Source organism: Epinephelus moara, chromosome 9 (assembly GCF_006386435.1).
Source record: "Epinephelus moara isolate mb chromosome 9, YSFRI_EMoa_1.0, whole genome shotgun sequence".
NCBI lineage: Eukaryota > Metazoa > Chordata > Actinopteri > Perciformes > Serranidae > Epinephelus > Epinephelus moara.
In genome coordinates, this window is record NC_065514.1 from 11,732,196 (window position 1) to 11,751,694 (window position 19,499).

The 19,499-nt window shown below is 41.3% G+C and overlaps 2 protein-coding genes across 2 annotated transcripts; both read right to left on the reverse strand.

Moving 5' to 3' along the window:
* Positions 1-1,792: 1,792 nt before the first annotated feature.
* spag8 (sperm associated antigen 8) lies at positions 1,793-13,324 on the reverse strand. The gene is made up of 6 exons (XM_050053225.1): positions 13,129-13,324; positions 8,445-8,604; positions 8,176-8,221; positions 5,191-5,305; positions 2,407-2,469; positions 1,793-2,060 (listed from the first exon to the last, which is right to left on the reverse strand). The coding sequence occupies exons 1-6, from the start codon at positions 13,195-13,197 to the stop codon at positions 1,953-1,955; spliced, it is 561 nt and encodes a 186-aa protein (XP_049909182.1). The 5' UTR covers positions 13,198-13,324; the 3' UTR covers positions 1,793-1,952.
* Positions 13,325-14,093: 769 nt separating this feature from the next.
* mthfs (5,10-methenyltetrahydrofolate synthetase (5-formyltetrahydrofolate cyclo-ligase)) lies at positions 14,094-15,381 on the reverse strand. Its single transcript, XM_050053000.1, has one exon. It carries the CDS (start codon positions 15,173-15,175, stop codon positions 14,570-14,572), a length of 606 nt encoding a protein of 201 aa, XP_049908957.1. The 5' UTR covers positions 15,176-15,381; the 3' UTR covers positions 14,094-14,569.
* Positions 15,382-19,499: the final 4,118 nt, after the last annotated feature.

The following is a 19,499-nucleotide window of genomic DNA, read 5'->3' on the forward strand; positions in this document are numbered from 1 at the left end:
GTGGCTTCCCTCCCACGTCACTGTTTACGTCACACGCTGAGCTACACCTTTCGTTACTTGCTCACGCCCCCCATTGCCCCGAAAAAGGTGCATTCTGTATAAACAAAAGTAGGTAGGTGGCATTTTGCTGCACTCNCTGTTTACGTCACACGCTGAGCTACACCTTTTGTTACTTGCTCACGCCCCCCATTGCCCCGAAAAAAAGGTGCATTCTGTATAAACAAAAGTAGGTAGGCGGCATTTTGCTGCACTCCCCGATTTTGTTTTTATACGGCCAATGCTGCAAAAATACTGATTGGCTTTCCTGCAGATTTGCACAATTCCTATTTAAAAAGGGCTTATAAGAGATGCACTGAATAAACAAGGACTTCATGGCCGGACTCCAAGACGCACTCCACTCTTGACCACGAGGAACATCAAAAGTCAACAAGAATATGCCAGGAGGGATTTGGATAAGACTACAGAGTTTTGGGAGACAGTTCTATGGACTGATGAAACCAAACTGGCACTGTTTGGACATATGGACCAGCGGTATGTTTGCCGTACGAGAGGCCAGGCTTATGACCAGAAGAATACCACCCCCACGGTTAAGAGTGGAGGTGGGTCATTGATGATGTGGCGCTGTTTTTCTGCGGTGGGAACTGGCAATCTTGATCGTGCACCTGGCATCATGGATTACCAGAAATATCAGGCTATTTTAAAGAGGAATGTTGACAAATTAAATCTTCGTGGTCATTGGGCTTTGAACCAGACAATGATCCCAAGCACACCTCCAAGTCAACCAGAGCTTGGTTGAGAAGAAGATCCTGGAATGTCCTGGAGTGGCCTTCACAGTCACTAGATTTAAATCCGATTGAAAATCTTTGGTGGGATTCAAAGAAGGCAGCTGCAGCATGGAGGCCGTCAAACACCACGTGAAGAGTGGGTAAAGATTCCGATTGAGAGGTGTAAGACGCTTGTCAGCACTTACCGAAAATGTTTGTTAGACGTTATAAAAACTAAAGGATGCGCCACAAAGTACTGAAGCTGGGGGTTGAAAGCACAGTGTGCCACTTTCCATTGTATCAAACCATGCTTTGCACAGATAGAAGAGCTGCGTACCCATCTCAGAATTTGTACACACTCTTTATTAAGATTGAGCAGCTGTTCTGCTCAGCAACATTCCCTGTACATAAATCCCACTTTTGCCACTCTACTAATCCGATCTGTTTCCACTTCATGGAAGCATTTACGTGTGGTCATAATGTTTATACGTACATGTACATGTCATGTAAATGATGTGGTTAATTTTTCCAGAGGTGACTGACAAACCGGTGGTTTGGCTGAGCAGACCAAGGACATATGGATCCTACAGAAATTCAAACCTAAAGGATACGTTTGGTGTTTTCCAACCTGGATCCTATTTTTTTTCCATGTTTTTGTGTCCGAGTGATGAAAGGGAACAACAAGTTTTGAAACTGGTCCAATACTGAGTGAGACTGCTGCAGCTACAATGTTACCAGGTTGAAAAATACCAAGCGTACCCATTAAAGCTAAAGGAAATGAGTATGTCAGAGGACGGCCAAAAGTGGAGCAATTGTACACTGGTCAAGAAAAACATAACAACAAAATGAGAAGGGGAAATGAGGAGCAACGCAGCTACATCTCTTTATTCTCTTAGTTGTTTGTTTACTGGCTGCGGTCTGCACTGTCACCGGTAATGCTTTGGGTCAGTGCTGACTAGAGTTACACACGGTATGGACAGATGCAGTAAATAATTATTTATTTAGGAAGCCAAACACGGAGGCAAATGTTTCTCTGTGAATCTGTTTTATTAAGTTCAGAGATGGTTTGTTTGGCAGGTTAAAAGTCCACTGCTGACTGAAAATATGTCACCCTCCTGACAAGAACTTAAAGAGGGCCATCAGTTTCATATTAATGGGTAGTAATGTGATGTTACGTGGTACACTGACTCAGTCGTTAGATAGGAGTTCGATTTCATCCAGCCGCTCGCTGATGGGTGTGCTGAACAGGGCCGACTTCTTGAAAGGTGCTTTCAGGGTCTTTATGGTGGTGACACCCTGTGACACAAAGCAACACAAGTTAAAACATGTTGCTGTCAATGTTGTATGTCAAGCGCAGAGGGAATAATGGGGCACCGAGCTTTGAATACGGAATCTATAATCATCCTCCTCTTAACCTTGGTGATGTGCCACTCTGCTAAGAGCTGTTGTTGCATTTTCTTCTGACATTATATGGTGCCATTAGTGACTGTATGTTGTGTGTAAAGAAGGTGAAAAACATCAACAGAGAGAGAGAGAAAATTACTCTGATATAGATCATATATTCCTTTTGGCGCATAAATAAATCCCTTAAAAAGAGCTGAAAATATTTAATGTAAAATTAAACAGGAACAATCGGACACACCTGTACCCGCTGGCAGTTTTCACTCCAAAATGTGACAGCCTGGTCATTTTTATAATCATGAGCCTGGAAATGAGACAAGAGCACACTGTCAGATAAACAGCACTGTCAGTTTAATTTTTGAAGCCGTGTTATTTGGAATATTTTAGGATCATTCTGGGTTGTGACGGTCCCTCTGCTGTGTCTGTGTTTTCTCATTCCAGGTCTGCAGACCTTGATTGAGTTCAATCAGGGGTATTGGACACACCTGGGCTCAGTGTGCCCCATGCATTTATAAGACAGAGCAGCTAGGTGATTGTTGGCAGGCCTCCTCATTATACATCTTTGTCGCACAGCTTTTGTTTCTCTTGTTTTTACAGCACATTTTCGACTCTTCTCCTGACTTGTGTGACTTGCTTTGATTACTTTTTAGTTAATAAATCACTTTATTTCTTCCTTTACCCATGTGTCTCCCACTTTTTGTCCAGCCAAGCTGTCATAGTCTGTGCCTTTCCTTCATTCCTCATGTGTCAGCTGTGTTCCCCCCCTCCACTTTGTTTCTTGTGGTTCCTTGTTTGTCTCTTTCTGTGTCTGTGTCTGGGCGTGGCTCTCATGACTCCTGCTGCCAATCTCCCTGCTCACCTGAAAGCCATCCACTAATCAACCCCAGCAGTACAAATACCCCGGCTCTGCGGTCCAGTCTCGTTCAGTCTACCTTGCTACTTGTTGCTTATAGTTTTTTCCTTTTGGATTTTTTGCCTAAACCTTGTTAAATCAGCTGTCTGAGTCATGCTTTTGGGTCCAGTTCTCTCTATACTTTACAACACTAGGAGCCGGGCTATGACAGAGATTATTTTCCTTATTAATGAATCCACCTTTTTTTTTTTTAATTAAACGATTCACTGTTCGTCTCTAAAATTAAAAACGTGACACATGCCTGTCAGAAGTTCCCTGATCTCAAAGTGTTGTCTTCAAACTGCTTTTAGCCCAAAAACCCAAAACAATTAAATTTCCACTTATCTGAGACAGAGAACAAAAAGCACGTCTTCACATTTAAGAAGCTGGAACCAGAGGATGAATTTAAACAGTTACTGGATTAACAAAATTGTCACTGATTAGTGTCCTACAAACCAACTCTTATTCTCCAAAAATATTTCCCCAAATGGTTTGGGACTATCCAGAGGTTAACAACTTTTGGAGTCCATCTAAATAGAATGTTAGGTGATCTTAGGGAATGGTCCATCCATCCATTTTCAACCGCTTATCCAAGGCAGTAGGCTGAGTAAAGCACCCCAGACGTCCCTCTCCCCAGCAACGCTTTCCAGCTCCTCCTGGGGGACCCCAAGGTGTTCCCAGGCCAGATGAGATATGTGATTCCTCCAGCATGTTCTGGGTCTGCCCCGGGGCCTCCTACCAGTGGGATGTGCCTGGAACACCTCTAACGGGAGGCGCTCAGGAGGCATCCTGATCAGATGCCCGAACCACCTCAACTGACCCCTTTCGACATGAAGGAGCAGCGGCTCTACTTCCAGCTCCCTCTGGATGTCCGAGCTCCTTTCCCTATCTCTAAGGCTGAGCCCAGCCACCAAATGGAGGAAACTCGTTTTGGCCGCTTGTATTCACAACCTCATTCTTTCTGCTCCCGCCAATCCATCTCATTCTCCATTCTACATTCACTTGTGAACAAGACCCCGAGGTACGTGAACTGACTTGGGGCAGTAACAATACAAGGTTTTCCGGCAGAGAACCATGGCCTCAGACTTGAAGGTGAAAACGGTCTAAAATTGTAATCCTGACTCTTCTGAATGATTCTCAAATTAACTCAAGTTTATACAACAATTTTTTTTAATGTTTTCAGGCTGCAAAGCAAGCTGTCTTCAAATAACACTAAATCCTTTAGAGTTGAGGTGTGGCATTCTTCCTTCAAGGACATCATATGTTTTATATCTACACTGTGGTGAAGTACTTGAGATGTGCACTGTTGTTGTTGTTGTTTGACTCCTCCTGAAAGTCTGCTTGTATTCACTCTTGCTCTGCTGTTTGTTTATGTTATTAGTTTCCTTTTGTTAATAAAACATGTTGATCACAAAAAATAGGAGGAAGAGTTGAGACAAGAAGGAATAAACTGGAGGAAAATAACTAATAAAGGGATATGTTTTGAAATGAGTCAGAGGCCAAGCTGTCACTGGGGCACACAAACAAGCAACTATATATCTGTACAAACACTGGCTGTTTGGGGCGGATACACACAAACTGCGAAAACACGGCAACCTTTATGTTAATAAGACAAAACAGAAAATCACTTTGCCCTCAGTCTGAGCACACCTTTCCTATTATGAAGATTAGTGGGTCAGCCGGCAGTCTTTGGGTTTAACTCAGTTTCTCTGCTGTCACAAAGCTGGCTGATAGAGCTCCTCTAACTGAGATAAATCACCATGGAAACCTACTGCTCTGGAGTAGGTTAAAGGAACACTTCACCCCAAAAAAATATTTTTCTCCTTGCAACACCCATCAACAGTATCACTGCACAGAGGAAGCATGCACGTATCGCTAGTTCATCTAGCACCACTAAGCTAGCTAACATTAAAGCTCAGCCTTGAGTAGATGCACCCTTCCTTCTGTGCGGTGATTCGGTTGGCGGATGTAGTACAATAGAAAGAAAATAGTTCCTACATGAAACTGCTCACAACATGGTCTGGATATTTTTAATATCAGTCTCAATATTAAAGTTGTATTTCAGGCACTTATTACAGGTGGCAGCATAATGTTTAGAGGAGACACACACAGAGTATATATACGCACACTTACTTGTGTTGATTTAGGAGTAACAGAGACAAACCCATCAACACAGAAATCTTTCTGGGTTGTGGAGCAGAAGTCGGTTTTGGGAGTCGGTGGGTTCATGTCAGCCTGAATCTTCTCCCTGTGAAAACAAGATACCAGCCTCAGTATTTGGTAATGTTGGAAGAACTACTTAGATTTTGTAGTTCAGTAGAAGTAGCCAAACCACAGTGTATGTTAAGTTAAAGTACAACAGTATTAGCATCAGAAAATACTAGATATGAAAAGTAAAAATATGCATTATGGCCTCCTTTGGGGATGATGCATTAACACGTTCATCAACTTCTCCATCTCTCCCTTGAAAGTGTGGACTTGAGTCTGACTCGAGACACAAATTGGATGACTTTGACTCAACTTAATAAATTTTAAAATAAGACTTGCAACTTGGTTTGGACTTAAGCACCAGTGACTTGTGACTTCACTTGGACTTAAGCCTTTTGACTTAAAAGGACTTGATACCTTCCCAAAAGCCCAAAGATTAGACAGTATGTTATTTAAAAAATCAACTGACATTAATACTTTTCATTCCCAGAAAGTCAACACTTAATTCTATTGTATTGTGCTGTACACTCATCTGACCTTCCTTCCTCAGCGTCCCTTGAATTTGCACAAACAACAATAATCTAAACCTGATGAACATTAACATTAATATTGGCTAAAGTTATCACTCTGTTGTTAAAATGGTTAAGCAGATGTTCTTCATCCCAACTCGTCAAACACCGCTGCTTTGTCAGTGATTTCGCCATCAGAGACTGACGCACAGAGGCACCTTTACAGTGGTATGATACACACAAGGTGCGTCCATTTTTCATGTAGCAGGCAACAACCCAAGTTGTCAAATACCGCCACTTTGTCATTGAACGTCAACTTCAGACATGGAGCCAGAAAGGCATTCTTCGCAGCGGTATGATATGCACTGGGCAGCATCAGTTTGTAACACTGCCAGCCACTACCATAATTGAAAGAGCAAAAAGGCTTATGGGGTGGGAGGGAGTATGGGAGGGGAGGTGAATGGGTTAAACAAAACTTGGACTTTCACCCCTGGGAACCCTAAACATAACCACACGCTTTTGTTGACTAAACCTCAGGAAATCAACCTAAAATCTTCGTGTTTTAACTACGTTGTAAGTTAGTTCTGAAAAAGACTTAATGCATGTAATGAGCAGAAACTGGAGTGTATTTTGACGACACACTGCATGTAACAAGTGTAAACTGACATGCCGTCCGTGAACGTCCAAAACAGTCGTAGGTGGGTTACCTAGCATGTCATACTGAGACATTAAAGTCCACTGACAGCGTGGTGGCATTTGACAAGTTGGGATGAGAACGTGTGGGGTGAAAACTACATTATGACTTGTTTGGGACTTGTCTATCTTAACTTGGGACTTGAGTGTAAAGATATGAGACTTGCAAAACCCACCTCTGCTCCACTGTGCCTTACACAGGAGGGATTAATCTCACATTCAAGTCATAATGTTCAGAGCATTAGTACAAGCAGCTAAGTGGGAAGAACCATTCACATCAGCCTCCTACTTAAAATTCCAGAGTCTGAGATTTTGGGAGCATTTGCTTCGGCATTTCCCACTTGGTGCAAGGGTTTCCAAACATTTTTGAATGGGGGTAAGATTAGATAATGTGAAAATACCAGGGGGCAGCTGCTTCTAACATCATTTGGGTTTTAAAAAAATCACATACAAACCACACAAATGCAACTGTTTCATCTTTCAGTGAAAAAGTATTCAACTTTGCAGCGCTCCTGAAAGTGGTGGCCCTCGTTGTTGACTTTACACTTCTTTGCTGAGGCCATGATCGCTGTTAAATAACCTTTCGTTTGCTTGTTTACCATCTGTTTATTCCACCTATGTAGTTTATACTTGGTGCATATCTACAAATTGTATGACAGTCCTGCTATTGTGAAACAAATGGAAAACATATCGTATACTATAAGACAAAGCCATGGGCCATTTAAAATCAGTCTTTGGGCCACAATGAGCCTTTGGACATGCCTGCACTTGGTGTAACGAGCTACAAAAGTGTCAACAAACTGTCTGCAAACATTTAATTGTGTTCGGCATTTGTATCAAAATCAAAACTACTATTTAATTTATTCAGTCAGCCGAATGAAAAGAGCTATATACTGTTGTTTTGTGTTGTGTGTAAGTTGTCTAGTCCTCTCAGGTGTAAGAAGAGGCAGATAGTAGTCAAGCACAGTCTGTTGATGCCCACACAGTCCTGAGAAGAGGTCTAATCAGTGCAAACAACCGTGTGGGTGAAACAATGCTGTGTAGGACCTTTAAGAGTGGTGATGTAAGAAACTCATTATCCTTGCACACGTCATTTAATGTCACTCAGTGGATCAGTGTTCATCACTGTGTTGTGTCAAAATAGCCTGAGATGACATTTAGGCAATAAAAAACAAAACCCTCTCCACTCTCCAAACCTCTGATTCGGCTAATTTGTGAATCCAAACTTATATTGAGTTTAGCATGACAAGCGGTCCGCCAAGAAAACTGCTCCAAGCTCTTGGCTGGATGGGAACCCAGTATGAATCAAGCCGCGCTGGTGTGTTCGTATAAAGTCCAGGAAATTTAGCTTATGGCTCAAGACTGAGTGATGAGACACTGTCTGCTGCCAGACGAGCCGCTTTCACCGAAGACACGATGCTTTGTATTCTTTATGAGCAGTTGTTAATAACCTCATCTGTGGGGAGAGACTCTATAAACCCCATTAGGATGACTGGCTTCCATGTAAAATAACATCATAAAATCTGATTTAAAAGGTATTACAGCTGTGATTGAACAGTAAAACAAACCCAGACGTGTAAATATTACATCACTTTCCTCCAACATGTTCCCCGCAAGACATGGTCGGGCGGTGTTTCTCCTTTTCCATAAACAAGCCGATTCCAGCAATAATTTATTTAGCATCAAAAGGCTTTCATAGTTGATTTACCTTATCATCTGGGCGATGTGTTTTTCCAAAAGCTCGCCTCTGATGCCTGACCCGTGGAAATACAAGAGAAGAGATGAACTGAACATGCAGACTACATCATCTGAACAAGTTCAAAGCAGCAGCCAGTGTCTATGTGAATGCTGTAATGTGGTACTCAACACCTCCACCTGAATAAAACCTTTTCAACTCTTCTGAAATACATGACTAGTCTTTATTTGGGTTAAAATGGTAGTTTAGTACTGTGGCTGGTGAAAGACAGAGACACATACCGCGCAGCCTCACCCCTGGACTTTTCGGAGGGGTGTAAGTTGCTCTCAGCGTGGTGACGGCCTCCATTTTAGACTCCTGGTCCACCGTGAGAATCCCTCTGTGTCCATGTTTCTGGATTTCCATCATCGTCTCCTGGTTGTCAAGTGCGGCAACGGCCCTCTGCGTTAATGGACAAACAGGGTTTAGATAAAAAAAATACAAACATGCTCAGAGCTGTACTGGACTCAGAATAATTAACGTTCAAAAACACATAATTGAAACCACAAAATATCTCCATACTGCTCGTCCGTAGTGATCCAAGTGTCCTGAAGCCCCGACATAAAAAGTTGTTTGGAAAAATGTCATTTGAACTCTGTTTTTAGCCTCATTGTAGCCTGCAGCTCTAACTGCCTCTCTGTGCACCGCGTTCACGTGTGCGTGCCTGCGCATGAGACCAGCGAAAGCACGTGAACACACATGAACGCGGTGCCCATGTCTCACAGTCTCGCTGCCTTTATGTGAGGGCTTCAGGACACTTGTATCACTACAGACGAGCAGTATGGAGATATTTTGTGGTTTCAATTATGTGTTTTTGGACGTTTGAATCTGGGGCGCCGTAAGCCTCCATTAGGTGGAGTTGTGTTGCTACTCCCTCTCCCTTTGGATCTCCACAAGTGTTTTAAGGACTCTAAAACTTCACCTGAGCCTCCATTGGCATATGGGTGAGTAGATAATGGCTGAATTTTCATTTTTGGGTGCACTATCCCTTTAACTTGTAATGTTACTCAATGCATGAGTTTCAAAAACATTCAACCCCCCATAGAATTACCTATAGATATGAAAACCTTTTTTTGCACCAGGCTGTAAACATATTTATTTGTGCTGTAAAGTTGGCATTTTAACATGGGGGTCTATGGGGATTTAGTCTGTTTTGGAGCCAGCCTCAAGTGGCCATTTCTGGCACTTCTGTGTTGGCTTCATTTATCAGCCTCAGAGGTTGCCGCTTGGTAGAAGTACAGTAGAAATAAGCATGTGACTTGGGCGTGCAAAAGCTCCACTATTTAACTGTTTACAGACAAGTTGGAACTGGTTTTCAACTGGAACCAGTTCTCGATTCCCTCCCTGCTCTCAAATCTCAAAAGATTTTCTGCTTTTCTTTGTCTGTTATGATAGTAATAGGGATGGGAATCAAGAAACGCTTCTTTTTGAGAAATCATCTGATTCACTGGAGTGGTATGTGTAAGCTTATTAATTCCTCTTATCAATGCCGGCATGTTTTTCAGATGGTTGCACATTGTAAAACAATCCAGTGTCTACACTGATGGAAACTTGCAATGAGAAGGAGTCATGGCGGAGGGGAGGAATCGGTCCAAAGCATGGCTTCACTTTACATAAAAAAGATGACAACAGTGCCCCTTTTGATGTCTGTAAAATGACAGTTTCAAGTAAGGGTTTGCACTCTGTTACATTAACATTAGCACCACACAGGTGGGCTCAACAGACTTTTTCCGTGACTAAGAAAGGAGCTTTTGCACACCTGAGTCACATGTATGCCTTTTTTCTACTCTGTTTCTACACTTTGATCAGACTCAGAGATAAAAAAAATGAGTTGCGTTGATGCTGAAAACCTGTGAAGGCCTAATTTTACCACAAAGAAAAGTGATCGGGAAAAGTGAAGGGAATCGATAAAGAATCAGACCGATAAGCAGAATCAATACTGGCATTTGAATCAATAAAATCTCATTATTTCCTGTCCGTAGACAGCAAACTGAATATTTTGGGGTCTTTTGAAAAGTGTTTTGACAAGGTCACCACGTGCTGTGGGAACTTCTGCTTAACATCTTTAGCCCTATTCATAATATCTGTGTTTTACACGCACATAATGAGACACATGTTGAACACCTTTTACAAGCATGTGCCAGCTTTAGTAGTGCTGACAGTCAGTCTTTTTATATCTGAGTTTTCAAGGTAATGCAGCACGCAGAGAAAGCCTCACAGCCATTATGACGCATATCACAGAAAAAAGGAACATGTGCACAATCGCTGTATGAAAGGCTTAACATTGAACTGAAACACACCACAAACTGCACTTGTAGCGCCTCACTAAACATTTGAATGTTATGTGAGCTTTTGACCTAGTGTGAGGACGAACACACACACACACTCACACAAGAGGAGAGTGGCTATTGGTCGGTACTGACCAGCTGTACTGTCCTGCAAAGGCAAAAGATCTTAACTTCATTTTGGTTTTTTGTTGAAAACAGTGGGTTGTTTTTGCTTTAACTACAAAACTTCTGAAGAAACCAAGTCAAAATCCTGTTAATTTATTAAAGGTTCTCCGGCTTTGTTTCGCTGTGTTTATAATGCTTTGTTTATTCAAGCATGCAGTACTTGTTTTTGGTGGTGCAACTTGCAATTCTGAAGGATAGAAAAAATAATACTCTCTGGGTTGGGAGTGAGTTACTGTCTCAAGCAAGGTAGTTCAAGTATCTCAGGTTCTTGTTCACGAGTGAGGGTAGAATGGAGCGTGAGATGGATCGGCAGTTTGGTGCAGCATCTGCAGTGATGCAGGTGCAGCACTGGACCATCGTGGTGATGGGAAAGCTTTTGATTTACTGGTCCATCTACGTCCCAACCCTCACCTATGGTCATGAGCTCTGGGTAGTGACGGAAAGAATGAGATCGCTGATGCAAGCAGTCAAAATGAGTTTCCTCCGTAGGGTGTCTGGGCTCAGCCTTAGAGATAGGGTGAGGAGCTCTGACGTCTGGAGGGAGCTTGGAGTAGAGCCGCTGCTCCTTTGTGTCAAAAGGGGTCAGTTGAGGTGGTTCGGGCATCTGATCAGGTTTGCCTCCTGGGTGCCTCCAGTTAGAGGTGTTAAGGCTATGTCCCACTGGTAGGAGGCACCGGGGCAGACCCACGACACTGCGGAGGAATTACATATCTCATCTGGCCTGTGAACACCTTGGGATCCCCCAGGAGGAGCTGCAAAGCGTTGCTGGGGAGAAGGACGTCTGGGATGCTTTGTTTGGCCTGCTGCCCCCGCGACCTGGCCCCGAATAAGCGAATGAAAATGGATGGATGGTTTTGTTTTAATTCAGTACAAATATTAGTTTAGCCACTTTGGTCCTAATGATGTGAGTTGGTAAAGTACCATGAAGAGACAATCTGAGGTTATAAAACCTACAAATTGATTTATTTGTATTATATAAAGTAGTTTGCACAGTTTCATAATATATCACTAGATTTTATCTCTGTCATAATCATTAGCCTGTCATACAGTATACTGCTTACAATAATCAACAAGTACAATCAGATGGAAGTTAATGCCTTTTACCTTGGTATGATCCCTTATCATTTTGCAGACAATGCAAAGGAGTACCTTAACTTCCAAATAAGAGTCAAAGATCAAGTTTGAGCCCTTATTATGTAGCTGGATAAATAACTTCATTTAAAAAAGCAAAGGATTGCTGCATTTCCAATATTATCCCTACATTCAATTTAGTTGGACACCAGAACAACTTAAAAATTAAGCTTTGTGTTAGTTCATGCAGGCCACAGAAGCCATACGCCCCAGCTGTAACCAGCTGACAGCCAGCTGATCGGATCATTATTTCTAATCAGACATGCACCAATCGCTGTCCATTCTCACAACAACGTGGTCCATTTAAATATGGCCTCCTATACACTGATACCTGCTCCACTAATGCTGCCACACACTGCTGCTGGCAAAGCTTTGCCTCGTTCACCCCAGCCTCCACCTTTCCAATTCAGAGTTCTAACATGGCTCAAGATAAGATCAGATAAACTTTATTGTCCCAAACGGGAAATTTGCAGCAGATCTAGCCAGCAGATGAAGAGAGTGGCATAACCAAAATAATATTACAAGAATATTTTTTGAGGGGGGATTACAGGGAAGTCAGGGGTGTCTATGGTGTCAGACAGGGGATCCACAGCCATGAGCCTCCCCCCTGCCTAGCATATTGTATGTGTCCAGAGGAAAGGACAACAGGGGTAATAGATCCACAACAGTAGGCTAAAAGGTTAAAAGGGTATTTAATGTCTTGCTTTGGGCCCAGTCATGTACACCCAGGGGGGTTGTCTGCATGCTGCTTGTCTGATCCAGGGAGCAGCCTAAGAGTGGAGCCATCAGCACCAGGTATAACTGTATTTCCACTTGTTGCAATAAATAGTTAAATGTATGATGAGAGTGTTACTGACTGAAGATATTTTTCTGGGTTAAAGCCCTTTGCCTTTGTAGGACAGCACAGAAATACAGCATGTGGCAATACACATTTCACAGTGTATTTTGACTTGTGTAAAACAGGTGTAACTAATAACATTTATCATGACAGTTTTCCAGGTGTCAGTACCCTGCATGCTGGGTCACTGAAAAGAGTTACTGCCACAATAACTGTGAGGTAAACCTGTGCTTTTAGCTGCTAAGTCCACTTTCTACAGTGAAAATAGGACATACACTACCGTTATGTGGTCACTGAACGCAGCATAACACCGCAGAGCAGTATTTTAACTATTAAATAAATATAAACATAGCTTAAATTGATGAAAACCACACATTAATGCTATAGTTTTATATTTCTACACGGTTTGCTCACAGTTTGAGAGGCAGTCTGGAGTGACATTAGCCAGCTAGCTAACATTAGCGAGGCGAACTCCACAGTTAAGTTACCTCTAACTTGACTCACCTCCTCTGCCCAGTTGTGTAACATACATTTTCCTGTCGTATTTATCACAGTAGTTGGCTGTTCGGTCATTGTAGCACCAAGAAAATACTAAACCCTACTAAACTGGATCAAGTTGTCCGTGAAAAACACAAACTGAAAGCTCTCTATCACCTCCCGTTCACTGAATGGAGTTACATAGCAACCCACTTAGCAACAGAACTCTGTTGACGGAAGTGTCGCCATGACAACCGCTTTTCTTTGCCAGGCTGAACTGAGACAAGACGCAGAAATTATTCTTGACAAATTCTGCATACATAAGTGCGACTTTACAAACCAAAGGCTCCTCGTTACCTTCTTCTTCTTATTATTTTTTTTTTTTACAGTAAACTACATAAATAATACTAATAAAAAGACCATAAAACTTTACTTGCAGGTATTAACTGTAAAGTATGTAAGTATGTGGACTTTGCACTTAAGACTGGACAAAAGACACTTGGTTTTTATGCATGAGCTGACTGTATATATGCTGAGAGTCTTGGAGAGTCTGTAGAATTAGGCTACAGATATGCCTATACTTTCCTGTCTTCCCCTTTTTAAATTCTTATTTAACCCTTTGAAATGTGAGCAAATTGGCCTGATTTCTTTTATAAACATGGGAAGAAGGCAATGAGCAACGAAAGAAGAAATGACCCAAAACAATTCGCAATTAGCAAACAATTAATAAAAAGTAAAAAATTGAAAACAAGGTAATAAGTTAAAAAAAAAGGAAAGAAAGTTAAAAATCTGGAACCTGGAAAGAGTGGTTAAAAATTATAATAATTCTGTAACAAAAGAAATCACACAAATTTGCTCAAGAGGACAAAGACTGATTGATTTTATGTTTGATTTTTTTTTAAAGTTTTTTAAGAAAAGGTGGTAAAAAAAAAAAGGAACAGATTTGTGATTAAAAAAAAATCACAATAAAAAAAAATGAAGTATTCCAAAAATAAATTTCAATAAACATTATTTATTTCCCCCCTAGTACAACTTTATTTGCACTTCTCTTTATTTGGACCTATTGCACATTAATGTAAAATTATTCTTTTAAGAAGCACAATTTAGTTAAGTCTTTATGGCAACATGAGCACGGCATGTAGAGCAGAATACTGACATACAATATTAGGTTTCAGCACCTTTCACTCAAATTAAAATACAGCTATTTAATTAGTAGGTTAACCTGAGTATTGTCATTACAAATAATACTATGACTCTAGCAGGACACCACAGCTGGGAATAACTGGGACCATCATTAGTCTTATTCACCTGAACTACTCCCACCATATCAAGACACAATATCTGTAGTGAATAGTCCATTAGGTTTGGTGTAAAATTAAGGCCAGAGTAAACTGTTTGATTCTGGTAAATATTCATGGGGCACCACTGGTGGCTGATGAGCTACTCATCATGAGTTACTCATCATGAGCTACTCATTAGCCTCATACAGGACTTCATCTATGAGCACATCATTGTCATCGATAGGGATCTCCTGACACAGCTGCTCTTTGAAGGCCAAGGCGATGGTGTAGGGCTTTCCCTTGGGGTGCTTCATGCAGCGCTCCAGGTAGGTGTCATAGAAGCCCTTCCCTCGTCCCAGGCGGTTCCCGGACCGGTCAAACCCCAGCCCCGGCATCAGGATCAGGTCCAGACCTCCTGCAGACAGCGCTTCCTCTCTGCTGGTGTCCTCTGCTGTAGGCTGTCTGATGTTCCAGGCTGTCAGAGGCAGCGTCTCCATGTCCTGCAGGCTGTGGAGCTTCAGCATGTCCATGTGGTTGCTGGTGGTGGTCTCGTACCTGGGGATGAAGCAGCTTTTACCCCGTTTGAAGACGTCTTTGATGATCTCCTCAGTGCGCACCTCGTCGTGCATGCTGAGGAACACTGCGATCCTCTGACAGGACACATATTTAGGGTGTGTGAACAGCTGCTGAGACAGGACCATAGACTGTCGGTGTTTCTCCTCGTCACTCAGAGCTGCAACCCGTCGCTTTATTTCTTTCCTCAGAGCTTGTTTAGCTGCACGTAAAGCGGCCATCCTGTCCTGAAGACTTTAAATTAAGGTAAATAAAATAATAATTCAACAAATAAAGTGTGTCTGTAAACGCGTCTGCTTCGTGGTAGAAACGATTTCGACATCTGCACTTTTCTTTCCTTCCCACAAGTTGAACATTTACAAGTTTATCAACATATGATAGCAGTTGAAGTTTGACTGGCGCTCTTTAATATACGTCATCACGTTGCGTCGGTGCGTCAGCTCTTCTTCTGCGGTGAATTAATTGCACCCGACAGAAGAATCAGCGCCACCAGCTGTTTATCTCATGTATGGAAACCTGGCTGTTGCACTTTTATGATATTTATTATATATATTTATATTTATATATATTTGCCTTTTTGAAAGTCTCAACAGAATATGCACTGTAACATGGAGGGTTTTAAGTAATTTTAAATAATTATAATTATATTTTAATAATAATCTATATAATTACATGCTTGAATAAATAAACAGTTGTATGATTATATAATTTGATGCTTAACTGTCACTATAAATAAATTAATCGCAAATTAAATGAGACACTAAATATATATTTGTTAAATTCATTGTGTTTTTATTCATCTATTTATATGTATTTGTACTCATCTTAATATATATTTTTTCATTTTTAATTTAATATTTTTTTGTATTTTTTCATTTTATGTTTTTATTCCTATGTATATTCATTTTTATTTATTTACTTATTAATTTATTCACCAATCAGATGCTTTAACCTGCCCCCTGACATTAGATGTATGAAGTTGACAGATGTATTTATTTCACAAGTTACTCTTTGGATAAATGAAAGTGTACATAAATAAATAAATGATTATAATAGATAAATAAATGAAGTAAATAAACAGATAAATTATTATACAAATCAATACAAAACTACATGTTGTGTTCACAGTCCCAGAAGAATGACTTGTAATGACTTTGATGACCTGACTATGACTACAGAAAGCTAAACTATAACTTTAAGGTTTTGTTCCAGAATTAAGAAATTATCGTTAAAAATCACGTCAACATTTATTTATTACTGGAAACAGTAAACAGCCCTGAAACATAAATTTGCTCAACACGTTCACGCAATCTGCTTTCCATCCTGCATCAGTGTTATGTGCCTAATGCACCTTCTCATCGGCTCGCATTGTCTTGTCACAAAACTGCAACCTTAAAAATATGCTTATTAACCTAATCTTTGCCTTAATTCTAAGATTAAACCTACAGGAGACCCCACACCTAACTGTAACTTCAAGCTGAGATGATTTTATTGATTTACAAAGATACACTTTGACTATTTGCTCCCTGTGCTGCTGGCACGGCTACAACCACGACTTGTGTTGGACTTCTTTGCAGATTTTCAAATGACTTTTACCTGAATGCTGTTAAATTCCCTAACTGACCATCATAATGTTATTTTGGCACTAAATCATGTCCAACAACAAAAATCTAATCAGACAGGGGTCTGTATTCTGATATCAGTGTAGTATCTAGTATCAGTACAAGGCAAATGAATTTCCATGAATACTTGAGCCTTTATTATTCGATCTAGTTTGACTTTTTTCCCAGGCTTTAGAAATAAACTCAGCCCAAACTTTACCACTCAGTCCAACTTCTTTTTTTTTCATCTAACCAAATGAATTCAGGATTTTTGTTCTGGATTAATACAAAGGTGCACACAGGGGCGGAAATCCCGGGGGGCACAGGGGGGACATGCCCCCCTCTCAAGTAAAGCTGTACCCCCCTAGAATAATTTGAGACACAATTAATAATTTTTGAACAATGCAGTAGTATTTATTGAAAGCACAATGTAAGCGGTGCCCATTATAATCACGCAATAATGTGCTATTTAAATCTTAAAAGATTTAGTCCCCCCCTCCCATTCCTAGTAGTGGTATATCCCACACTCTTTCCAACGGGTGGGGCTAGGACCCGGCTGCCCACCTTGTGCATCGCGGGGTAAGATGTACACTCACACAGACACAGGCTGCATCCCAAGTCTCTTATTTTATACTGCTAACTCCTAACTCCTGACTTGAACTGGAAGTCGTTCGAGGTCCGCCATCCTTAAGGCCGTCTCATGTCTCTTATTCCTGCCAGTATAAGAGATCTGTTAGGTGCTATGAGTAAGGTAACACGAGAGGTTCCTAACAGGAAGTCTTCAGCTTGAGGCCCTGACGTATTAATACCCGCCCCCTACATCTGGCTCATTTGAACGAGAAGGCGGAGAAACAGCGCAAATGTACCCGTTACATGCATTCTTTGCAATGAAACGCTGTAATTCACATGCTTACGTGACTACAAAGAGTAACGTTAATGATATTTCCTGCAAGACTGTCATGTTGTAATTAAGTTTATTTCATTCACAACCCGTTGCGTTGTTCAGCGGACTGTCGGTGATGTGTATCTGTTAAATGTGCAGATGCTCATGTCCAGAACCACACGTGTTGATATAACACCGCGCACAAACACACACACACGCACACACATTTGCCCATCATTAATTGTCCTGCATGTCATGTGAGTGGAATGTTTAATAGCTTGCAGGTAATATTAATTAGCCTATTAATATTAATATTAATTAATATTATTACTTTCATTAATGTTGTTGTAAGCTACTGTCATTACCGTCTGTCCTGCATCTCTCTCTGTCTCTGTCTCTCTTTCTCTCTTTCTGTCTCATTGTGTCATACGGATTACTGTTAANCATAAGGACAGAGGGGTGTCGTATGATGTAAAGCCCTGTGAGGCAAATTGTGATTTGTGATATTGGGCTTTATAAATAAAATTGAATTGATTGAGGCAGACTGACAGGTCTGATATGTCTTATTCACTCAGCAGCTGACTTGTAGAATGGTGGCGAGTGGATTTAATAATAGTGATAATATGATAATAATAATAATGATAATGATGCTCATCACAGTGACAGTGGCAGGGCTACAGACCGTTCTTTAATTGCCACAAACTTCGGCAAATGACTCAATAACAATTGTAATACATGCAAAAGTGTGTGACCAAAGTGTATGTGTACGCCAAACGCTGGCTCCGTTATGCAGCAGATCCAGCTGTGCCGCCGTCACCAGAATAGGAAGTCGCTTTACGTGACGCTTCAGAGTAAGGCCGTCTCATGTCTCAATCAGCAATCCTCGCTCCTCACTCCTAACTCCTGACTCCTTAAATGTTTTCCTAAGTGGGAGGGACTAAACAGTTAGATAAGGTGGCTAGATAAGGTGGTTAGCAGTAATTTTAAGGGACTTGGGATGCAGCCACAGTAACTTAGTTACAACACATCCCATTTACTGTTACAACAAGCCCCAGGCCCAGGCTGATAATATAAACTGTCTGCAACATTTCTCAAAAGCCAGAGTTTAGTGACAGTCAGAGAGGACAGGAGAGAAAGAAGAGGGAGAGGACAGGACAAGAGAAGTCAGTGATGGAGCGGCTCGTAGCTAATGGGTACCCGTCTGTAGGCTCTCCACCTGTCAGTGAGACAAACATGAAAGACGTGCAGTTTAACCGACGAGGAGCGGTCATTATGCGCGACTATTACGTACGGTTGTGACGGAGCGGCTCGTAGCTAATGGGTACCTGTCTGTAGGCTCTCCACCTGTCTGTATAGGCTACTTGTCTGTAGGCTCTCCACCTGTCAGTGAGACAAACATGAAAGACGTGCAGTCTAACCGACGAGGAGCGGTCATTACGCGCGACTATTACGCACAGTTGTGAGGTGCGCAGCGGCAGATCTCAGCACACTGTTTATAAACCAGTTTACCAGTTTAATTGCAGGAAATGTTTAGTTGTTAAGCCATTTCTCATAAGTATAGACATTCACTGTATATCCATTTTTCTACATGTGGCTGCTGCTGGCTTGAGTCTTGACTCTCTCGTTATCAATAACTTGCAATGCTGAGATAAATGTTTAAAGTCCAAAAAAAGTAATTTATTACGAACAGGTCAATAAAACAGGTTTCAAAATTCAATGTTTCAAAAACATTTTTTAAAGTTATGATCTCACTGCCGGTAAAAAAGCGAAATGAATGAAGCCTTATTGTTTTGCTGCTATCAAACAATGAGAGACATGTTTTCTCCGTTTACTTAATAGCATAAATATTCACACTACTGCGCACGGGGAGACAGAGACCTGCTCTGCTCCAGACACACTCCGCACCTTGGACAGCACGGCGCACCTGACTGTTGTCGTTGTGTACATGTTAATTTGATTTCAATCATTTTGTTTTAAATCTGGACATGTGCAGGTGGACTCAGCCAGTGCTGAGAAAGGTCCTATGCCTGCCTGTTGGAGAGATAGAGAGAAGATTAAAGC